Source organism: Oncorhynchus clarkii, unplaced genomic scaffold, assembly GCF_045791955.1.
Source record: "Oncorhynchus clarkii lewisi isolate Uvic-CL-2024 unplaced genomic scaffold, UVic_Ocla_1.0 unplaced_contig_12549_pilon_pilon, whole genome shotgun sequence".
Taxonomy (NCBI): domain Eukaryota; kingdom Metazoa; phylum Chordata; class Actinopteri; order Salmoniformes; family Salmonidae; genus Oncorhynchus; species Oncorhynchus clarkii.
Window position 1 is genome coordinate 35,001 of NW_027261107.1, and position 27,797 is coordinate 62,797.

Genomic DNA, 27,797 nt, shown 5'->3' on the forward strand with positions numbered 1-27,797 from the left:
CTGAGCACACACCCCTGAGGTGCTCCAGTATTGAGGATCAGTGTGGCAGATGTGTTGCTACCTACCCTTACCACCTCTGTGCGGCCCGTCAGGAAGTCCAGGATCCAGCTGCAGAGGGAGGTGTTTAGTCCCAGGATCCTTAGCTTAGTGATGAGCTTTGAGGGCACTATGGTGTTGAACGCTGAGCTGTACTCAATGAATAGTATTCTCATGTAGGTGTTTCTTTTGTCCAGGTGGGAAAGGACAGTGTGGAGTGCAATAGAGATTGCATCATCTGTGGATCTGTTTGAGCGTTATGCAAATTTGAGTGGGTCTAGGGTTTCTGGGATAATGGTGTTGATGTGAGCCATTACCAGCCTAGCACTCACGGCTACGGACTTGAGTGCTACGGGTCTGTAGTCATTTAGGCAGGTTGCCTCCGTGTTCTTGGGCACAGAGACTATGGTGGTCTGCTTGAAACACGTTGGTATTACAGACTCAATCAGGGACATGTTGAAAATGTCAGTGAAGACACCTGCCAGTTGGTCAGCACATGCCTTGCCAGCGGCCTTACTCACATCGGCTACCTCAGTGTTGCCTCAGTGTTGCTTGCCTTGAAGCGTGCATAGAAGTGATTTAGCTCATCTGGTAGGCTCGTGTCACTGGACAGCTCGCGTCTGTGCTTCCGTTTGTAGTCTGTAATAGTTTGCAGGTCCTGCCACACCCGACCAGCATCGGAGCCGGTGTAGGACGATTCAATTTTAGTCCTTTATTTGCGCTTTGCCTGTCTGATGGTTCGTCGCAGGGCATAGCAGGATTTCTTATAAGCTTCCAGGTTAGAGTTCCGCACCTACACTTTAGCTCAGTGTGAATGTTGTCTGTAATCCATGGCTTCTGGTTGGGCTATGTATGTACTTTCACTGTGGGGACGACTTCCTCGATGCCCTTATTGATAAAGCCAGTGACTGATGTGGTGTACTCCTCAATGCCATTGGAAGAATCCCGGAACATGTTCCTGTCTGTGCTAGCAAAACAGTCCTGTAGTTTAGCATCTGCTTTATCTGACTGCTTTTTAATAGACTGAGTCACTGGTGCTTCCTGCTTTAGTTTTTGCTTGTCGGCAGGGATCAGGAGGATATAGTTATGGTCAGATTTGCCAAAGGAGGGCGAGGGAGAGCTTTGTATGCGTCTCTGTGTGTGCCGTAAAGGTGATCTAGAATTTTTTCCCCCTCTGGTTGACATATAACATGCTGATAGAAATGAGGTAAAATGGATTAATGTTTCCCTGCATTAAAGTCCCCGGCCACTAGAAGCGCCGCTTCTGGGTGAGCAGTTTCCTGTTTGCTTATTACCTTATACAGCTGACTGAGTGCAGTCTTAGTGCCAGCATCTGTCTGTGGTGGTAAATAAACAGCCACACAAAATATAGATGAACACTATCATGAGATACTCCACTTCAGGCGAGCAAAATCTAGAGACTTCCTTAGATTTCGTGCACCAGCTGTTGTTTACTAATATACACAGACCGCCCTCGTCTTCTGAGTGTGCTGTTCTATCTAGCCAGTGCAGCGTATATCCCACCAGTGTCACGACTCCGACCGAAGGTGGCTCCCCTTCCTGTTCGGGTGGCGCTTGGCAGTCGTCGTCACCGGCCTACTAGCTGCCACTGATCCCTTTTCCCCCTTTTCTGTTTATTAGTTGCATATGTGTTTAGTTTAGGTTAATTGGTTGGGCTTTATTTACCAGCCGGCCCGCCTGCTGGTTGTGCAGGATTATTTTCAGTGTACCTGTGTACACGGCTGTATGTCACGGTTGTCCATGTGTTTGAATTTTGCTGGACTGTTTAAGTCCCCCGTGTTTGGGGCATTTGTTAGGGATGGCGTCTGTTCAACGTTGTGGTGCATTAAAAAGTAGCGCTACCCTGAACTCTCTGCTTCCTGCTCCTGACTTCTTTCCCACTACACCCCGGGGGTTACAACCAGCTGAATGTTATCCATGTCGTCATTCAGCCACGATTTGGTGAAACATAAGATATTACCGTTTTTGATGTCCTGTTGGTAGGATATTCGTGATCGTACGTCTAATGTGATCATGATCGTACGTCTAATCATCGTCTAATTTATTGTTCAATGATTGTACGTTGGCGAGTAATACTGATGGTAAGGGCAGATTTCCCCCTCGCCGTTGGCGGATCCTTACAAGGCACCTCTCCCTAAGTCCTCTATACCTGCGTCTCTTTCTCTTTCCAATGACCGGGATTTTGAAGTACATCCTGTGCGTCCTGCTTGTTGAAGAAATGCAATCTGCAATTTGACATTTCTACTTGTTGTTCAAAAGTGTTGAGAACAATCTGTGATTTTCTACTTCCCAGTGCTGCTCTTATTAGATAAGTCAAAGTACCAAGACAATTTGAAAGGCGTCTTAGCTGTATACTGTAACGAGTAACAACCTCAGGGTCTGGAGTATTGTATGAGGTACAGTATTTCTTCAGCTAATTTAGCTGTTCAGGAGTTTTGGCACCCGTCTAGGGAGTTACCAGAGATAACCCTCCTACAGATTGCATCACAGCTCAGCTCTATGAATCAATGAACAGGAAGGAGAAAGACCAGCCTCACAGGAAGAGATATGGTGGCAGAGAGTTAGTTAGATGTCAGTACAGTATATCCTATGTTTAATATATATTCCATGTAGATTACCTATACACATACAGGAGCATTTGTAGAGGACCTCAGTGTGTTGTTGACTTTGATAAATGCATGAATTTGGACAACATGGCAACCATCTTCCTCACAACAACGTTAGGTATTTTATTGACCACTTTCACAGTTTTAGGGCCAAAGCGGTTGGGAGGGAAATATTGCAATCCCTCAGCATGGCATTAAGATGGTAGTTGACGTATTTCTGAAAGCCCACTGTGTATCTCTCTGTGCAGGACTTTTTTAGCAAATCAGACCCTTTCCTGGAGATCTTCAGGATGAACGATGACGACACGCTACAGCTTGTGCACAGAACAGAGGTAAAACCAGCAGTCGTTTTGTTCAAACGGATCCATCCAATTACTTTAGCTTATTTCCATTTCTCTTTCCTGTTTCACTCACAGACTGTTATGAACAACCTTAACCCGGTGTGGAAAACCTTCAAGACTTCCCTGAATTCCCTCTGCAGTGGAGACCATGACCGGCCTCTAAAGGTATAGACGTGTGTGTCTGATTGATTGTATGTATGTATGTATGTATGTATGTATGTATGTATGTATGTATGTATGTGCTTGGCTCTATGTCTTCTTGCCAGCCCAGGGGACCTGATTGAGCACTTTTGCCACAGTAGTGGACTGACTGGCAGGTGAGCAATACTGATTTCAGCACCATGGCCTCAATCCTATGAGGGGTTTGTCTACTAGAGTCAGGAGGGAGGGCTAGACTAGGGAGGAAGGGGGTTCTCTATAGCAGGGGTATTCAACTCTTATCCCTGGTTTTCTGTTCTACTTGATAATTAATACCACCCACCTGGTGTCCCAGGTCTAAATCAGTCCCTGATTGGTCTCTCTCTCCTTCCCTCTATTGTTCATTTCCTCCTCTCCAGTCAATCAGTCCCTGATTAGAGGGGAACAATGTAAAAATGAACTGGCATCGAGGTTCAGAGTTGAGTTTGAGGGCTCTCTAGACGAGTCATTTGTGGCTTGGCCTGATCATACGGGGGACGTCTATTAGACCAGGGGAGTGGAAAGAGAGATACTCTCAAACGCCCCGCCCCCACCACCTTTATAACTCCTCCTCTTTCCTCCCTCTCGTGTTCTCTTTCAGCCCCCCTCCCTCTGTCTCACATGGTCGGCATCTTCCCCCTTTTCCTTTATTGCCTCGTGTGTGTGCTTGTTTGTGTGTGTGTGTATTATTGCCTTTTTCCCCCTTTCTAACTCCCTGGCATTACTAAATCATTAAACTACAGTTAGTCTAATGAGCGCCTGAAGGGCCTGCTCTAAACAAATAAAACTTTCTCATTAAACATTTAGGCACCAACAATGAGCTGCAGCAGTGTCTCATTGTGTTTAGGGACACTGAGTCTCTCTCTCTCTCTCTCTCTCTCCTTCCCTCTATTCTTCATTCCCTCCTCTCCAGTCAAGGAGATAGAGAGGGTGGTGCTGAGGTGGGAGGAGGTTAAGCTGTCGATGCCCCCACCCCCAACTCCCTCCCACCTACTTCTTGTCCCAATCCCTCCATGTTACCAATCACACCTCTCCTCTCCATCCCAAGATTTCAATCAGCCCCAGTTGCCACGGTGGTGCTCTTTAGGGGTATGAGTGATGAGGTCACTGTAGGGTTGGATGTGTGTTGGTGGGGCCAACAACAATTAACCCCAGGGCAGGAAATGACATGGAGCTAAAGAGATCATTCACATTTAAACGTTGAAGGCTAAGAAACTGTCTGAACATATTGCTACCAATATTAACTGCACCCACGGTATCAGCAAACCTTTTTGAAATAAGTATTCAAATTATACAGAGCCACTGCTTAACAACCAGTGGTTTCAGGGAAAGAGCTTGGATTAACTCCACACTCCAAGACTGCTTCCATCACGTGGACTGGGACATGTTTCGTATTGCGTCAGACAACAACATTGACGAATACGCTGATTCGGTGTGCGAGTTCATTAGAACGTGCGTTGAAGATGTCGTTCCCATAGCAACAATTAAAACATTCCCTAACCAGAAATCGTGGATTGATGGCAGAATTCGCGTGAAACTGAAAGCGCGAACCACTGCTTTTAATCAGGGCAAGGTGTCTGGTAACATGACCGAATACAAACAGTGCAGCTATTCCCTCCGCAAGGCTATCAAACAAGCTAAGCGTCAGTACAGAGACAAAGTAGAATCTCAATTCAACGGCTCAGACACAAGAGGCATGTGGCAGGGTCTACAGTCAATCACGGACTACAGGAAGAAATCCAGCCCAGTCACGGACCAGGATGTCCTGCTCCCAGGCAGACTAAATAACTTTTTTGCCCGCTTTGAGGAAAATACAGTGCCACTGACACGGCCTGCAACGAAAACATGCGGTCTCTCCTTCACTGCAGCCGAGGTGAGTAAGACATTTAAACGTGTTAACCCTCGCAAGGCTGCAGGCCCAGACGGCATCCCCAGCCGCGCCCTCAGAGCATGCGCAGACCAGCTGGCCGGTGTGTTTACGGACATATTCAATCAATCCCTATACCAGTCTGCTGTTCCCACATGCTTCAAGAGGGCCACCATTGTTCTTGTTCCCAAGAAAGCTAAGGTAACTGAGCTAAACGACTACCGCCCCGTAGCACTCACTTCCGTCATCATGAAGTGCTTTGAGAGACTAGTCAAGGACCATATCACCTCCACCCTACCTGACACCCTAGACCCACTCCAATTTGCTTACCGCCCAAATAGGTCCACAGACGATGCAATCTCAACCACACTGCACACTGCCCTAACCCATCTGGACAAGAGGAATACCTATGTGAGAATGCTGTTCATCGACTACAGCTCGGCATTCAACACCATAGTACCCTCCAAGCTCGTCATCAAGCTCGAGACCCTGGGTCTCGACCCCGCCCTGTGCAACTGGGTACTGGACTTCCTGACGGGCCGCCCCCAGGTGGTGAGGGTAGGCAACAACATCTCCTCCCCGCTGATCCTCAACACTGGGGCCCCACAAGGGTGCGTTCTGAGCCCTCTCCTGTACTCCCTGTTCACCCACGACTGCGTGGCCACGCACGCCTCCAACTCAATCATCAAGTTTGCGGACGACACAACATTGGTAGGCTTGATTACCAACAACGACGAGACGGCCTACAGGGAGGAGGTGAGGGCCCTCGGAGTGTGGTGTCAGGAAAATAACCTCACACTCAACGTCAACAAAACTAAGGAGATGATTGTGGACTTCAGGAAACAGCAGAGGGAACACCCCCCTATCCACATCGATGGAACAGTAGTGGAGAGGGTAGCAAGTTTTAAGTTCCTCGGCATACACATCACAGACAAACTGAATTGGTCCACTCACACAGACAGCATCGTGAAGAAGGCGCAGCAGCGCCTCTTCAACCTCAGAAGGCTGAAGAAATTCGGCTTGTCACCAAAAGCACTCACAAACTTCTACAGATGCACAATCGAGAGCATCCTGTCGGGCTGTCGGGCCTGGTACGGCAACTGCTCCGCCCTCAACCGTAAGGCTCTCCAGAGGGTAGTGAGGTCTGCACAACGCATCACCGGGGGCAAACTACCTGCCCTCCAGGACACCTACACCACCCGATGTCACAGGAAGGCCATAAAGATCATCAAGGACATCAACCACCCGAGCCACTGCCTGTTCACCCCGCTATCATCCAGAAGGCGAGGTCAGTACAGGTGCATCAAAGCTGGGACCGAGAGACTGAAAAACAGCTTCTATCTCAAGGCCATCAGACTGTTAAACAGCCACCACTAACATTGAGTGGCTGCTGCCAACACACTGACACTGACTCAACTCCAGCCACTTTAATAATGGGAATTGATGGGAAATGATGTAAATATATCACTAGCCACTTTAAACAATGCTACCTTATATAATGTTACTTACCCTACATTATTCATCTCATATGCATACGTATATACTGTACTCTATATCATCGACTGTATTCTTATGTAATACATGTATCACTAGCCACTTTAACTATGCCACTTTGTTTACATACTCATCTCATATGTATATACTGTACTCGATACCATCTACTGTATCTTGCCTATGCTGCTCTGTACCATCACTCATTCATATATCCTTATATACATATTCTTTATCCCCTTACACTGTGTACAAGACAGTAGTTTTGGAATTGTTAGTTAGATTACTTGTTATTACTGCATTGTCGGAACTAGAAGCACAAGCATTTCGCTACACTCGCATTAACATCTGCTAACCATGGGTATGTGACAAATAAAATTTGATTTGATTTTGATTTGATTTGATTTGATTTAGCATCATAATAGTAGCATCATAATAGTAACATCATAATAGTAGCATCATAATAGTAACATCATAATAGTAGCATCATAATAGTAACATCATAATAGTAACATCATAATAGTAACATCATAATAGTAACATCATAATAGTAACATCATAATAGTAACATCATAATAGTAACATCATAATAGTAGCATCATAATAGTAACAACATAATAGTAACATCATAATAGTAGTCTCATAATAGTAGCCTCATAATAGTAACATCATAATAGTAACATCATAATAGTAACATCATAATAGTAGCATCATAATAGTAACATCATAATAGTAGTCTCATAATAGTAGCCTCATAATAGTAACATCATAATAGTAACATCATAATAGTAACATCATAATAGTAGCATCATAATAGTAACATCATAATAGTAACATCATAATAGTAACATCATAATAGTAACATCATAATAGTAACATCATAATAGTAGTCTCATAATAGTAACATCATAATAGTAGCATCATAATAGTAACATCATAATAGTAACATCATAATAGTAGTCTCATAATAGTAGCCTCATAATAGTAACATCATAATAGTAACATCATAATAGTAACATCATAATAGTAGCATCATAATAGTAACATCATAATAGTAGCATCATAATAGTAACATCATAATAGTAGTCTCATAATAGTAACATCATAATAGTAGTCTCATAATAGTAACATCATAATAGTAACATCATAATAGTAACATCATAATAGTAGCATCATAATAGTAACATCATAATAGTAGCATCATAATAGTAACATCATAATAGTAGTCTCATAATAGTAACATCATAATAGTAACATCATAATAGTAACATCATAATAGTAGCATCATAATAGTAACATCATAATAGTAGCATCATAATAGTAACATCATAATAGTAGTCTCATAATAGTAACATCATAATAGTAACATCATAATAGTAACATCATAATAGTAGCATCATAATAGTAACATCATAATAGTAGTCTCATAATAGTAGCCTCATAATAGTAACATCATAATAGTAACATCATAATAGTAGCCTCATAATAGTAACATCATAATAGTAACATCATAATAGTAACATCATAATAGTAGCATCATAATAGTAGCATCATAATAGTAACATCATAATAGTAGTCTCATAATAGTAACATCATAATAGTAACATCATAATAGTAACATCATAATAGTAGCATCATAATAGTAACATCATAATAGTAGTCTCATAATAGTAACATCATAATAGTAACATCATAATAGTAACATCATAATAGTAGCATCATAATAGTAACATCATAATAGTAGCATCATAATAGTAACATCATAATAGTAGTCTCATAATAGTAACATCATAATAGTAACATCATAATAGTAACATCATAATAGTAGCATCATAATAGTAACTTCATAATAGTAGTCTCATAATAGTAGCCTCATAATAGTAACATCATAATAGTAACATCATAATAGTAGCCTCATAATAGTAACATCATAATAGTAACATCATAATAGTAACATCATAATAGTAGCATCATAATAGTAACATCATAATAGTAGTCTCATAATAGTAGCCTCATAATAGTAACATCATAATAGTAACATCATAATAGTAACATCATAATAGTAGCATCATAATAGTAACATCATAATAGTAACATCATAATAGTAACATCATAATAGTAACATCATAATAGTAACATCATAATAGTAGTCTCATAATAGTAACATCATAATAGTAGCATCATAATAGTAACATCATAATAGTAACATCATAATAGTAGTCTCATAATAGTAGCCTCATAATAGTAACATCATAATAGTAACATCATAATAGTAACATCATAATAGTAGCATCATAATAGTAACATCATAATAGTAGCATCATAATAGTAACATCATAATAGTAGTCTCATAATAGTAACATCATAATAGTAGTCTCATAATAGTAACATCATAATAGTAACATCATAATAGTAGCATCATAATAGTAGTCTCATAATAGTAACATCATAATAGTAACATCATAATAGTAACATCATAATAGTAGCATCATAATAGTAACATCATAATAGTAACATCATAATAGTAACATCATAATAGTAACATCATAATAGTAACATCATAATAGTAACATCGTAATAGTAACATCATAATAGTAACATCATAATAGTAGTCTCATAATAGTAACATCATAATAGTAACATCATAATAGTAACATCATAATAGTAACATCATAATAGTAACATCGTAATAGTAACATCATAATAGTAGCATCATAATAGTAGCATCATAATAGTAACATCATAATAGTAACATCATAATAGTAACATCATAATAGTAGCATCATAATAGTAACATCATAATAGTAACATCATAATAGTAACATCATAATAGTAACATCATAATAGTAACATCATAATAGTAGCATCATAATAGTAACATCATAATAGTAACATCATAATAGTAACATCATAATAGTAACATCATAATAGTAACATCATAATAGTAGTCTCATAATAGTAACATCATAATAGTAACATCATAATAGTAACATCATAATAGTAACATCATAATAGTAACATCGTAATAGTAACATCATAATAGTAACATCATAATAGTAACATCATAATAGTAACATCATAATAGTAGCCTCATAATAGTAACATCATAATAGTAACATCATAATAGTAGCATCATAATAGTAACATCATAATAGTAGTCTCATAATAGGAACATCATAATAGTAGCATCATAATAGTAGTCTCATAATAGTAACATCATAATAGTAACATCATAATAGTAACATCATAATAGTAACATCATAATAGTAGTCTCATAATAGTAACATCATAATAGTAACATCATAATAGTAACATCATAATAGTAACATCGTAATAGTAACATCATAATAGTAGCATCATAATAGTAACATCATAATAGTAACATCATAATAGTAACATCATAATAGTAACATCATAATAGTAACATCATAATAGTAGTCTCATAATAGTAGCCTCATAATAGTAACATCATAATAGTAACATCATAATAGTAACATCATAATAGTAGCATCATAATAGTAACATCATAATAGTAACATCATAATAGTAGACCATAATGGTAGCATCATAATAGTAACATCATAATAGTAGTCTCATAATAGTAGCATCATAATAGTAACATCATAATAGTAACATCATAATAGTAGCATCATAAAAGTAGCATCATAATAGTAGTCTCATAATAGCAACATCATAATAGTAACATCATAATAGTAACATCATAATAGTAACATCATAATAGTAACATCATAATAGTAGTCTCATAATAGTAAAATCATAATAGTAACATCATAATAGTAACATCATAATAGTAACATCATAATAGTAGACCATAATGGTAGCATCATAATAGTAACATCATAATAGTAACATCATAATAGTAGACCATAATGGTAGCATCATAATAGTAACATCATAATAGTAGTCTCATAATAGTAGCCTCATAATAGTAACATCATAATAGTAACATCATAATAGTAACATCATAATAGTAACATCATAATAGTAACATCATAATAGTAGACCATAATGGTAGCATCATAATAGTAACATCATAATAGTAGTCTCATAATAGTAGCATCATAATAGTAACATCATAATAGTAACATCATAATAGTAGCATCATAATAGTAACATCATAATAGTAACATCATAATAGTAACATCGTAATAGTAACATCATAATAGTAACATCATAATAGTAACATCATAATAGTAACATCATAATAGTAGCCTCATAATAGTAACATCATAATAGTAACATCATAATAGTAGCATCATAATAGTAACATCATAATAGTAGTCTCATAATAGGAACATCATAATAGTAGCATCATAATAGTAGTCTCATAATAGTAACATCATAATAGTAACATCATAATAGTAACATCATAATAGTAACATCATAATAGTAGTCTCATAATAGTAACATCATAATAGTAACATCATAATAGTAACATCATAATAGTAACATCGTAATAGTAACATCATAATAGTAGCATCATAATAGTAACATCATAATAGTAACATCATAATAGTAACATCATAATAGTAACATCATAATAGTAACATCATAATAGTAGTCTCATAATAGTAGCCTCATAATAGTAACATCATAATAGTAACATCATAATAGTAACATCATAATAGTAGCATCATAATAGTAACATCATAATAGTAACATCATAATAGTAGACCATAATGGTAGCATCATAATAGTAACATCATAATAGTAGTCTCATAATAGTAGCATCATAATAGTAACATCATAATAGTAACATCATAATAGTAGCATCATAATAGTAACATCATAATAGTAACATCATAATAGTAGCATCATAAAAGTAGCATCATAATAGTAGTCTCATAATAGCAACATCATAATAGTAACATCATAATAGTAACATCATAATAGTAACATCATAATAGTAACATCATAATAGTAGTCTCATAATAGTAACATCATAATAGTAACATCATAATAGTAACATCATAATAGTAACATCATAATAGTAGACCATAATGGTAGCATCATAATAGTAACATCATAATAGTAACATCATAATAGTAGACCATAATGGTAGCATCATAATAGTAACATCATAATAGTAGTCTCATAATAGTAGCCTCATAATAGTAGTCTCATAATAGTAGCATCATAATAGTAACATCATAATAGTAACATCATAATAGTAACATCATAATAGTAGACCATAATGGTAGCATCATAATAGTAACATCATAATAGTAGTCTCATAATAGTAGCATCATAATAGTAACATCATAATAGTAACATCATGATAGTAACATCATAATAGTAACATCATAATAGTAACATCATAATAGTAACATCATAATAGTAGTCTCATAATAGTAACATCATAATAGTAACATCATAATAGTAACATCATAATAGTAACATCATAATAGTAACATCATAATAGTAACATCGTAATAGTAACATCATAATAGTAACATCATAATAGTAACATCATAATAGTAACATCATAATAGTAGCCTCATAATAGTAACATCATAATAGTAACATCATAATAGTAGCATCATAATAGTAACATCATAATAGTAGTCTCATAATAGGAACATCATAATAGTAGCATCATAATAGTAGTCTCATAATAGTAACATAATAAAAGTAACATCATAATAGTAACATCATAATAGTAACATCATAATAGTAGTCTCATAATAGTAACATCATAATAGTAACATCATAATAGTAACATCATAATAGTAACATCGTAATAGTAACATCATAATAGTAGCATCATAATAGTAACATCATAATAGTAACATCATAATAGTAACATCATAATAGTAACATCATAATAGTAACATCATAATAGTAGTCTCATAATAGTAGCCTCATAATAGTAACATCATAATAGTAACATCATAATAGTAACATCATAATAGTAGCATCATAATAGTAACATCATAATAGTAACATCATAATAGTAGACCATAATGGTAGCATCATAATAGTAACATCATAATAGTAGTCTCATAATAGTAGCATCATAATAGTAACATCATAATAGTAACATCATAATAGTAGCATCATAATAGTAACATCATAATAGTAACATCATAATAGTAGCATCATAAAAGTAGCATCATAATAGTAGTCTCATAATTGCAACATCATAATAGTAACATCATAATAGTAACATCATAATAGTAACATCATAATAGTAACATCATAATAGTAGTCTCATAATAGTAACATCATAATAGTAACATCATAATAGTAACATCATAATAGTAACATCATAATAGTAGACCATAATGGTAGCATCATAATAGTAACATCATAATAGTAACATCATAATAGTAGACCATAATGGTAGCATCATAATAGTAACATCATAATAGTAGTCTCATAATAGTAGCCTCATAATAGTAACATCATAATAGTAACATCATAATAGTAACATCATAATAGTAACATCATAATAGTAACATCATAATAGTAGACCATAATGGTAGCATCATAATAGTAACATCATAATAGTAGTCTCATAATGGTAGCATCATAATAGTAACATCATAATAGTAACATCATAATAGTAGCATCATAATAGTAACATCATAATAGTAACATCATAATAGTAACATCATAATAGTAACATCATAATAGTAACATCATAATAGTAGTCTCATAATAGTAACATCATAATAGTAACATCATAATAGTAACATCATAATAGTAACATCATAATAGTAACATCATAATAGTAACATCATAATAGTAGTCTCATAATAGTAACATCATAATAGTAACATCATAATAGTAACATCATAATAGTAACATCATAATAGTAGACCATAATGGTAGCATCATAATAGTAACATCATAATAGTAACATCATAATAGTAGACCATAATGGTAGCATCATAATAGTAACATCAAAATAGTAGTCTCATAATAGTAGCCTCATAATGGTAGCATCATAATAGTAACATCATAATAGTAACATCATAATAGTAACATCATAATAGTAACATCATAATAGTAGACCATAATGGTAGCATCATAATAGTAACATCATAATAGTAGTCTCATAATAGTAGCATCATAATAGTAACATCATAATAGTAACATCATGATAGTAACATCATAATAGTAACATCATAATAGTAACATCATAATAGTAACATCATAATAGTAGTCTCATAATAGTAACATCATAATAGTAACATCATAATAGTAACATCATAATAGTAACATCATAATAGTAACATAATAATAGTAACATCGTAATAGTAACATCATAATAGTAACATCATAATAGTAACATCATAATAGTAACATCATAATAGTAGCCTCATAATAGTAACATCATAATAGTAACATCATAATAGTAGCATCATAATAGTAACATCATAATAGTAGTCTCATAATAGGAACATCATAATAGTAGCATCATAATAGTAGTCTCATAATAGTAACATCATAATAGTAACATCATAATAGTAACATCATAATAGTAACATCATAATAGTAGTCTCATAATAGTAACATCATAATAGTAACATCATAATAGTAACATCATAATAGTAACATCGTAATAGTAACATCATAATAGTAGCATCATAATAGTAACATCATAATAGTAACATCATAATAGTAACATCATAATAGTAACATCATAATAGTAACATCATAATAGTAACATCATAATAGTAACATCATAATAGTAACATCATAATAGTAGTCTCATAATAGTAACATCATAATAGTAACATCATAATAGTAACATCATAATAGTAACATCATAATAGTAACATAATAATAGTAACATCGTAATAGTAACATCATAATAGTAACATCATAATAGTAACATCATAATAGTAACATCATAATAGTAGCCTCATAATAGTAACATCATAATAGTAACATCATAATAGTAGCATCATAATAGTAACATCATAATAGTAGTCTCATAATAGGAACATCATAATAGTAGCATCATAATAGTAGTCTCATAATAGTAACATCATAATAGTAACATCATAATAGTAACATCATAATAGTAACATCATAATAGTAGTCTCATAATAGTAACATCATAATAGTAACATCATAATAGTAACATCATAATAGTAACATCGTAATAGTAACATCATAATAGTAGCATCATAATAGTAACATCATAATAGTAACATCATAATAGTAACATCATAATAGTAACATCATAATAGTAACATCATAATAGTAGTCTCATAATAGTAGCCTCATAATAGTAACATCATAATAGTAACATCATAATAGTAACATCATAATAGTAGCATCATAATAGTAACATCATAATAGTAACATCATAATAGTAGACCATAATGGTAGCATCATAATAGTAACATCATAATAGTAGTCTCATAATAGTAGCATCATAATAGTAACATCATAATAGTAACATCATAATAGTAGCATCATAATAGTAACATCATAATAGTAACATCATAATAGTAGCATCATAAAAGTAGCATCATAATAGTAGTCTCATAATAGCAACATCATAATAGTAACATCATAATAGTAACATTATAATAGTAACATCATAATAGTAGTCTCATAATAGTAACATCATAATAGTAACATCATAATAGTAACATCATAATAGTAACATCATAATAGTAGACCATAATGGTAGCATCATAATAGTAACATCATAATAGTAACATCATAATAGTAGACCATAATGGTAGCATCATAATAGTAACATCATAATAGTAGTCTCATAATAGTAGCCTCATAATAGTAACATCATAATAGTAACATCATAATAGTAACATCATAATAGTAACATCATAATAGTAGACCATAATGGTAGCATCATAATAGTAACATCATAATAGTAGTCTCATAATAGTAGCATCATAATAGTAACATCATAATAGTAACATCATAATAGTAGCATCATAATAGTAACATCATAATAGTAACATCATAATAGTAACATCATAATAGTAACATCATAATAGTAACATCATAATAGTAGTCTCATAATAGTAACATCATAATAGTAACATCATAATAGTAACATCATAATAGTAACATCATAATAGTAACATCATAATAGTAACATCGTAATAGTAACATCATAATAGTAACATCATAATAGTAACATCATAATAGTAACATCATAATAGTAGCCTCATAATAGTAACATCATAATAGTAACATCATAATAGTAGCATCATAATAGTAACATCATAATAGTAGTCTCATAATAGGAACATCATAATAGTAGCATCATAATAGTAGTCTCATAATAGTAACATCATAATAGTAACATCATAATAGTAACATCATAATAGTAACATCATAATAGTAGTCTCATAATAGTAACATCATAATAGTAACATCATAATAGTAACATCATAATAGTAACATCGTAATAGTAACATCATAATAGTAGCATCATAATAGTAACATCATAATAGTAACATCATAATAGTAACATCATAATAGTAACATCATAATAGTAACATCATAATAGTAGTCTCATAATAGTAGCCTCATAATAGTAACATCATAATAGTAACATCATAATAGTAACATCATAATAGTAGCATCATAATAGTAACATCATAATAGTAACATCATAATAGTAGACCATAATGGTAGCATCATAATAGTAACATCATAATAGTAGTCTCATAATAGTAGCATCATAATAGTAACATCATAATAGTAACATCATAATAGTAACATCATAATAGTAACATCATAATAGTAGTCTCATAATAGTAACATCATAATAGTAACATCATAATAGTAACATCATAATAGTAACATCATAATAGTAACATCATAATAGTAACATCATAATAGTAGTCTCATAATAGTAACATCATAATAGTAACATCATAATAGTAACATCATAATAGTAACATCATAATAGTAGACCATAATGGTAGCATCATAATAGTAACATCATAATAGTAACATCATAATAGTAACATCATAATAGTAACATCATAATAGTAGACCATAATGGTAGCATCATAATAGTAACATCATAATAGTAACATCATAATAGTAGACCATAATGGTAGCATCATAATAGTAACATCATAATAGTAGTCTCATAATAGTAGCCTCATAATAGTAACATCATAATAGTAACATCATAATAGTAACATCATAATAGTAACATCATAATAGTAGACCATAATGGTAGCATCATAATAGTAACATCATAATAGTAGTCTCATAATAGTAGCATCATAATAGTAACATCATAATAGTAACATCATAATAGTAGCATCATAATAGTAACATCATAATAGTAACATCATAATAGTAACATCATAATAGTAACATCATAATAGTAACATCATAATAGTAACATCATAATAGTAGTCTCATAATAGTAACATCATAATAGTAACATCATAATAGTAACATCATAATAGTAACATCATAATAGTAACATCATAATAGTAACATCGTAATAGTAACATCATAATAGTAACATCATAATAGTAACATCATAATAGTAACATCATAATAGTAGCCTCATAATAGTAACATCATAATAGTAACATCATAATAGTAGCATCATAATAGTAACATCATAATAGTAGTCTCATAATAGGAACATCATAATAGTAGCATCATAATAGTAGTCTCATAATAGTAACATCATAATAGTAACATCATAATAGTAACATCATAATAGTAGTCTCATAATAGTAACATCATAATAGTAACATCATAATAGTAACATCATAATAGTAACATCGTAATAGTAACATCATAATAGTAGCATCATAATAGTAACATCATAATAGTAACATCATAATAGTAACATCATAATAGTAACATCATAATAGTAGTCTCATAATAGTAGCCTCATAATAGTAACATCATAATAGTAACATCATAATAGTAACATCATAATAGTAGCATCATAATAGTAACATCATAATAGTAACATCATAATAGTAACATCATAATGGTAGCATCATAATAGTAACATCATAATAGTAGTCTCATAATAGTAGCATCATAATAGTAACATCATAATAGTAACATCATAATAGTAACATCATAATAGTAACATCATAATAGTAGTCTCATAATAGTAACATCATAATAGTAACATCATAATAGTAACATCATAATAGTAACATCATAATAGTAGACCATAATGGTAGCATCATAATAGTAACATCATAATAGTAACATCATAATAGTAACATCATAATAGTAACATCATAATAGTAGACCATAATGGTAGCATCATAATAGTAACATCATAATAGTAACATCATAATAGTAGACCATAATGGTAGCATCATAATAGTAACATCATAATAGTAGTCTCATAATAGTAGCCTCATAATAGTAACATCATAATAGTAACATCATAATAGTAACATCATAATAGTAACATCATAATAGTAGACCATAATGGTAGCATCATAATAGTAACATCATAATAGTAGTCTCATAATAGTAGCATCATAATAGTAACATCATAATAGTAACATCATAATAGTAGCATCATAATAGTAACATCATAATAGTAACATCATAATAGTAACATCATAATAGTAACATCATAATAGTAACATCATAATAGTAACATCATAATAGTAGTCTCATAATAGTAACATCATAATAGTAACATCATAATAGTAACATCATAATAGTAACATCATAATAGTAACATCGTAATAGTAACATCATAATAGTAACATCATAATAGTAACATCATAATAGTAACATCATAATAGTAGCCTCATAATAGTAACATCATAATAGTAACATCATAATAGTAGCATCATAATAGTAACATCATAATAGTAGTCTCATAATAGGAACATCATAATAGTAGCATCATAATAGTAGTCTCATAATAGTAACATCATAATAGTAACATCATAATAGTAACATCATAATAGTAACATCATAATAGTAGTCTCATAATAGTAACATCATAATAGTAACATCATAATAGTAACATCATAATAGTAACATCGTAATAGTAACATCATAATAGTAGCATCATAATAGTAACATCATAATAGTAACATCATAATAGTAACATCATAATAGTAACATCATAATAGTAACATCATAATAGTAGTCTCATAATAGTAGCCTCATAATAGTAACATCATAATAGTAACATCATAATAGTAACATCATAATAGTAGCATCATAATAGTAACATCATAATAGTAACATCATAATAGTAGCATCATAAAAGTAGCATCATAATAGTAGTCTCATAATAGCAACATCATAATAGTAACATCATAATAGTAACATCATAATAGTAACATCATAATAGTAACATCATAATAGTAGTCTCATAATAGTAACATCATAATAGTAACATCATAATAGTAACATCATAATAGTAACATCATAATAGTAACATCATAATAGTAGACCATAATGGTAGCATCATAATAGTAACATCATAATAGTAACATCATAATAGTAGACCATAATGGTAGCATCATAATAGTAACATCATAATAGTAGTCTCATAATAGTAGCCTCATAATAGTAACATCATAATAGTAACATCATAATAGTAACATCATAATAGTAACATCATAATAGTAACATCATAATAGTAGACCATAATGGTAGCATCATAATAGTAACATCATAATAGTAGTCTCATAATAGTAGCATCATAATAGTAACATCATAATAGTAACATCATGATAGTAACATCATAATAGTAACATCAAAATAGTAACATCATAATAGTAACATCATAATAGTAGTCTCATAATAGTAACATCATAATAGTAACATCATAATAGTAACATCATAATAGTAACATCATAATAGTAACATCATAATAGTAGTCTCATAATAGTAACATCATAATAGTAACATCATAATAGTAACATCATAATAGTAACATCGTAATAGTAACATCATAATAGTAGCATCATAATAGTAACATCATAATAGTAACATCATAATAGTAACATCATAATAGTAACATCATAATAGTAACATCATAATAGTAGTCTCATAATAGTAGCCTCATAATAGTAACATCATAATAGTAACATCATAATAGTAACATCATAATAGTAGCATCATAATAGTAACATCATAATAGTAACATCATAATAGTAGACCATAATGGTAGCATCATAATAGTAACATCATAATAGTAGTCTCATAATAGTAGCATCATAATAGTAACATCATAATAGTAACATCATAATAGTAACATCATAATAGTAGTCTCATAATAGTAACATCATAATAGTAACATCATAATAGTAACATCATAATAGTAACATCATAATAGTAACATCATAATAGTAACATCATAATAGTAACATCATAATAGTAACATCATAATAGTAGTCTCATAATAGTAACATCATAATAGTAACATCATAATAGTAACATCATAATAGTAGCATCATAATAGTAACATCATAATAGTAACATCATAATAGTAGTCTCATAATAGTAACATCATAATAGTAGTCTCATAATAGTAACATCATAATAGTAACATCATAATAGTAACATCATAATAGTAACATCATAATAGTAACATCATAATAGTAACATCGTAATAGTAACATCATAATGGTAGCATCATAATAGTAACATCATAATAGTAACATCATAATAGTAACATCATAATAGTAACATCATAATAGTAACATCATAATAGTAGTCTCATAATAGTAGCATCATAATAGTAACATCATAATAGTAACATCATAATAGTAGCATCATAATAGTAACATCATAATAGTAACATCATAATAGTAACATCATAATAGTAACATCATAATAGTAACATCATAATAGTAGACCATAATGGTAGCATCATAATAGTAACATCATAATAGTAGTCTCATAATAGTAGCATCATAATAGTAACATCATAATAGTAACATTATGATAGTAACATCATAATAGTAACATCATAATAGTAACATCATAATAGTAACATCATAATAGTAGTCTCATAATAGTAGCATCATAATAGTAACATCATAATAGTAACATCATGATAGTAACATCATAATAGTAACATCAAAATAGTAACATCATAATAGTAACATCATAATAGTAGTCTCATAATAGTAACATCATAATAGTAACATCATAATAGTAACATCATAATAGTAACATCATAATAGTAGTCTCATAATAGTAACATCATAATAGTAACATCATAATAGTAACATCATAATAGTAGTCTCATAATAGTAGCTTCATAATAGTAACATCATAATAGTAACATCATAATAGTAACATCATAATAGTAGCATCATAATAGTAACATCATAATAGTAACATCATAATAGTAGACCATAATGGTAGCATCATAATAGTAACATCATAATAGTAGTCTCATAATAGTAGCATCATAATAGTAACATCATAATAGTAACATCATAATAGTAACATCATAATAGTAGTCTCATAATAGTAACATCATAATAGTAACATCATAATAGTAACATCATAATAGTAACATCATAATAGTAACATCATAATAGTAGTCTCATAATAGTAACATCATAATAGTAACATCATAATAGTAACATCATAATAGTAGCATCATAATAGTAACATCATAATAGTAACATCATAATAGTAGTCTCATAATAGTAACATCATAATAGTAACATCATAATAGTAACATCATAATAGTAACATCATAATAGTAACATCATAATAGTAACATCATAATAGTAACATCATAATAGTAACATCGTAATAGTAACATCATAATGGTAGCATCATAATAGTAACATCATAATAGTAACATCATAATAGTAACATCATAATAGTAACATCATAATAGTAACATCATAATAGTAGTCTCATAATAGTAGCATCATAATAGTAACATCATAATAGTAGCATCATAATAGTAACATCATAATAGTAACATCATAATAGTAACATCATAATAGTAACATCATAATAGTAACATCATAATAGTAGCATCATAATAGTAACATCATAATAGTAACATCATAATAGTAACATCATAATAGTAACATCATAATAGTAACATCATAATAGTAGACCATAATGGTAGCATCATAATAGTAACATCATAATAGTAGTCTCATAATAGTAGCATCATAATAGTAACATCATAATAGTAACATTATGATAGTAACATCATAATAGTAACATCATAATAGTAACATCATAATAGTAACATCATAATAGTAGTCTCATAATAGTAGCATCATAATAGTAACATCATAATAGTAACATCATGATAGTAACATCATAATAGTAACATCAAAATAGTAACATCATAATAGTAACATCATAATAGTAGTCTCATAATAGTAACATCATAATAGTAACATCATAATAGTAACATCATAATAGTAACATCATAATAGTAGTCTCATAATAGTAACATCATAATAGTAACATCATAATAGTAACATCATAATAGTAGTCTCATAATAGTAGCTTCATAATAGTAACATCATAATAGTAACATCATAATAGTAACATCATAATAGTAGCATCATAATAGTAACATCATAATAGTAACATCATAATAGTAGACCATAATGGTAGCATCATAATAGTAACATCATAATAGTAGTCTCATAATAGTAGCATCATAATAGTAACATCATAATAGTAACATCATAATAGTAACATCATAATAGTAGTCTCATAATAGTAACATCATAATAGTAACATCATAATAGTAACATCATAATAGTAACATCATAATAGTAACATCATAATAGTAGTCTCATAATAGTAACATCATAATAGTAACATCATAATAGTAACATCATAATAGTAGCATCATAATAGTAACATCATAATAGTAACATCATAATAGTAGTCTCATAATAGTAACATCATAATAGTAACATCATAATAGTAACATCATAATAGTAACATCATAATAGTAACATCATAATAGTAACATCATAATAGTAACATCATAATAGTAACATCGTAATAGTAACATCATAATGGTAGCATCATAATAGTAACATCATAATAGTAACATCATAATAGTAACATCATAATAGTAACATCATAATAGTAACATCGTAATAGTAGTCTCATAATAGTAGCATCATAATAGTAACATCATAATAGTAGCATCATAATAGTAACATCATAATAGTAACATCATAATAGTAACATCATAATAGTAACATCATAATAGTAACATCATAATAGTAGACCATAATGGTAGCATCATAATAGTAACATCATAATAGTAGTCTCATAATAGTAGCATCATAATAGTAACATCATAATAGTAACATCATGATAGTAACATCATAATAGTAACATCATAATAGTAACATCATAATGGTAACATCATAATAGTAACATCATAATAGTAGTCTCATAATAGTAGCCTCATAATAGTAACATCATAATAGTAACATCATAATAGTAACATCATAATAGTAGCATCATAATAGTAACATCATAATAGTAACATCATAATAGTAGACCATAATGGTAGCATCATAATAGTAACATCATAATAGTAGTCTCATAATAGTAGCATCATAATAGTAACATCATAATAGTAACATCATAATAGTAGCATCATAATAGTAACATCATAATAGTAACATCATAATAGTAGCATCATAAAAGTAGCATCATAATAGTAGTCTCATAATAGCAACATCATAATAGTAACATCATAATAGTAACATTATAATAGTAACATCATAATAGTAGTCTCATAATAGTAACATCATAATAGTAACATCATAATAGTAACATCATAATAGTAACATCATAATAGTAGACCATAATGGTAGCATCATAATAGTAACATCATAATAGTAACATCATAATAGTAGACCATAATGGTAGCATCATAATAGTAACATCATAATAGTAGTCTCATAATAGTAGCCTCATAATAGTAACATCATAATAGTAACATCATAATAGTAACATCATAATAGTAACATCATAATAGTAGACCATAATGGTAGCATCATAATAGTAACATCATAATAGTAGTCTCATAATAGTAGCATCATAATAGTAACATCATAATAGTAACATCATAATAGTAGCATCATAATAGTAACATCATAATAGTAACATCATAATAGTAACATCATAATAGTAACATCATAATAGTAACATCATAATAGTAGTCTCATAATAGTAACATCATAATAGTAACATCATAATAGTAACATCATAATAGTAACATCATAATAGTAACATCATAATAGTAACATCGTAATAGTAACATCATAATAGTAACATCATAATAGTAACATCATAATAGTAACATCATAATAGTAGCCTCATAATAGTAACATCATAATAGTAACATCATAATAGTAGCATCATAATAGTAACATCATAATAGTAGTCTCATAATAGGAACATCATAATAGTAGCATCATAATAGTAGTCTCATAATAGTAACATCATAATAGTAACATCATAATAGTAACATCATAATAGTAACATCATAATAGTAGTCTCATAATAGTAACATCATAATAGTAACATCATAATAGTAACATCATAATAGTAACATCGTAATAGTAACATCATAATAGTAGCATCATAATAGTAACATCATAATAGTAACATCATAATAGTAACATCATAATAGTAACATCATAATAGTAACATCATAATAGTAGTCTCATAATAGTAGCCTCATAATAGTAACATCATAATAGTAACATCATAATAGTAACATCATAATAGTAGCATCATAATAGTAACATCATAATAGTAACATCATAATAGTAGACCATAATGGTAGCATCATAATAGTAACATCATAATAGTAGTCTCATAATAGTAGCATCATAATAGTAACATCATAATAGTAACATCATAATAGTAACATCATAATAGTAACATCATAATAGTAGTCTCATAATAGTAACATCATAATAGTAACATCATAATAGTAACATCATAATAGTAACATCATAATAGTAACATCATAATAGTAACATCATAATAGTAGTCTCATAATAGTAACATCATAATAGTAACATCATAATAGTAACATCATAATAGTAACATCATAATAGTAGACCATAATGGTAGCATCATAATAGTAACATCATAATAGTAACATCATAATAGTAACATCATAATAGTAACATCATAATAGTAGACCATAATGGTAGCATCATAATAGTAACATCATAATAGTAACATCATAATAGTAGACCATAATGGTAGCATCATAATAGTAACATCATAATAGTAGTCTCATAATAGTAGCCTCATAATAGTAACATCATAATAGTAACATCATAATAGTAACATCATAATAGTAACATCATAATAGTAGACCATAATGGTAGCATCATAATAGTAACATCATAATAGTAGTCTCATAATAGTAGCATCATAATAGTAACATCATAATAGTAACATCATAATAGTAGCATCATAATAGTAACATCATAATAGTAACATCATAATAGTAACATCATAATAGTAACATCATAATAGTAACATCATAATAGTAACATCATAATAGTAGTCTCATAATAGTAACATCATAATAGTAACATCATAATAGTAACATCATAATAGTAACATCATAATAGTAACATCATAATAGTAACATCGTAATAGTAACATCATAATAGTAACATCATAATAGTAACATCATAATAGTAACATCATAATAGTAGCCTCATAATAGTAACATCATAATAGTAACATCATAATAGTAGCATCATAATAGTAACATCATAATAGTAGTCTCATAATAGGAACATCATAATAGTAGCATCATAATAGTAGTCTCATAATAGTAACATCATAATAGTAACATCATAATAGTAACATCATAATAGTAGTCTCATAATAGTAACATCATAATAGTAACATCATAATAGTAACATCATAATAGTAACATCGTAATAGTAACATCATAATAGTAGCATCATAATAGTAACATCATAATAGTAACATCATAATAGTAACATCATAATAGTAACATCATAATAGTAGTCTCATAATAGTAGCCTCATAATAGTAACATCATAATAGTAACATCATAATAGTAACATCATAATAGTAGCATCATAATAGTAACATCATAATAGTAACATCATAATAGTAACATCATAATGGTAGCATCATAATAGTAACATCATAATAGTAGTCTCATAATAGTAGCATCATAATAGTAACATCATAATAGTAACATCATAATAGTAACATCATAATAGTAACATCATAATAGTAGTCTCATAATAGTAACATCATAATAGTAACATCATAATAGTAACATCATAATAGTAACATCATAATAGTAGACCATAATGGTAGCATCATAATAGTAACATCATAATAGTAACATCATAATAGTAACATCATAATAGTAACATCATAATAGTAGACCATAATGGTAGCATCATAATAGTAACATCATAATAGTAACATCATAATAGTAGACCATAATGGTAGCATCATAATAGTAACATCATAATAGTAGTCTCATAATAGTAGCCTCATAATAGTAACATCATAATAGTAACATCATAATAGTAACATCATAATAGTAACATCATAATAGTAGACCATAATGGTAGCATCATAATAGTAACATCATAATAGTAGTCTCATAATAGTAGCATCATAATAGTAACATCATAATAGTAACATCATAATAGTAGCATCATAATAGTAACATCATAATAGTAACATCATAATAGTAACATCATAATAGTAACATCATAATAGTAACATCATAATAGTAACATCATAATAGTAGTCTCATAATAGTAACATCATAATAGTAACATCATAATAGTAACATCATAATAGTAACATCATAATAGTAACATCATAATAGTAACATCGTAATAGTAACATCATAATAGTAACATCATAATAGTAACATCATAATAGTAACATCATAATAGTAGCCTCATAATAGTAACATCATAATAGTAACATCATAATAGTAGCATCATAATAGTAACATCATAATAGTAGTCTCATAATAGGAACATCATAATAGTAGCATCATAATAGTAGTCTCATAATAGTAACATCATAATAGTAACATCATAATAGTAACATCATAATAGTAACATCATAATAGTAGTCTCATAATAGTAACATCATAATAGTAACATCATAATAGTAACATCATAATAGTAACATCGTAATAGTAACATCATAATAGTAGCATCATAATAGTAACATCATAATAGTAACATCATAATAGTAACATCATAATAGTAACATCATAATAGTAACATCATAATAGTAGTCTCATAATAGTAGCCTCATAATAGTAACATCATAATAGTAACATCATAATAGTAACATCATAATAGTAGCATCATAATAGTAACATCATAATAGTAACATCATAATAGTAGCATCATAAAAGTAGCATCATAATAGTAGTCTCATAATAGCAACATCATAATAGTAACATCATAATAGTAACATCATAATAGTAACATCATAATAGTAACATCATAATAGTAGTCTCATAATAGTAACATCATAATAGTAACATCATAATAGTAACATCATAATAGTAACATCATAATAGTAACATCATAATAGTAGACCATAATGGTAGCATCATAATAGTAACATCATAATAGTAACATCATAATAGTAGACCATAATGGTAGCATCATAATAGTAACATCATAATAGTAGTCTCATAATAGTAGCCTCATAATAGTAACATCATAATAGTAACATCATAATAGTAACATCATAATAGTAACATCATAATAGTAACATCATAATAGTAGACCATAATGGTAGCATCATAATAGTAACATCATAATAGTAGTCTCATAATAGTAGCATCATAATAGTAACATCATAATAGTAACATCATGATAGTAACATCATAATAGTAACATCAAAATAGTAACATCATAATAGTAACATCATAATAGTAGTCTCATAATAGTAACATCATAATAGTAACATCATAATAGTAACATCATAATAGTAACATCATAATAGTAACATCATAATAGTAGTCTCATAATAGTAACATCATAATAGTAACATCATAATAGTAACATCATAATAGTAACATCGTAATAGTAACATCATAATAGTAGCATCATAATAGTAACATCATAATAGTAACATCATAATAGTAACATCATAATAGTAACATCATAATAGTAACATCATAATAGTAGTCTCATAATAGTAGCCTCATAATAGTAACATCATAATAGTAACATCATAATAGTAACATCATAATAGTAGCATCATAAT

General features: G+C 30.1%; 1 protein-coding gene across 1 annotated transcript in view; it reads left to right on the plus strand.

Annotated features, from left to right (window-relative positions):
* Nucleotides 1–27,797, plus strand: part of LOC139404862 (copine-4) — an 84,120-nt gene that overhangs the window by 7,390 nt on the left and 48,933 nt on the right. Inside the window, exons 4-5 of the mRNA XM_071147394.1 lie at nt 2,912–2,995; nt 3,080–3,169. Of these exons, the coding sequence (XP_071003495.1) occupies nt 2,912–2,995; nt 3,080–3,169 (174 nt within the window). The remainder of the gene's footprint in view (nt 1–2,911; nt 2,996–3,079; nt 3,170–27,797) is intronic.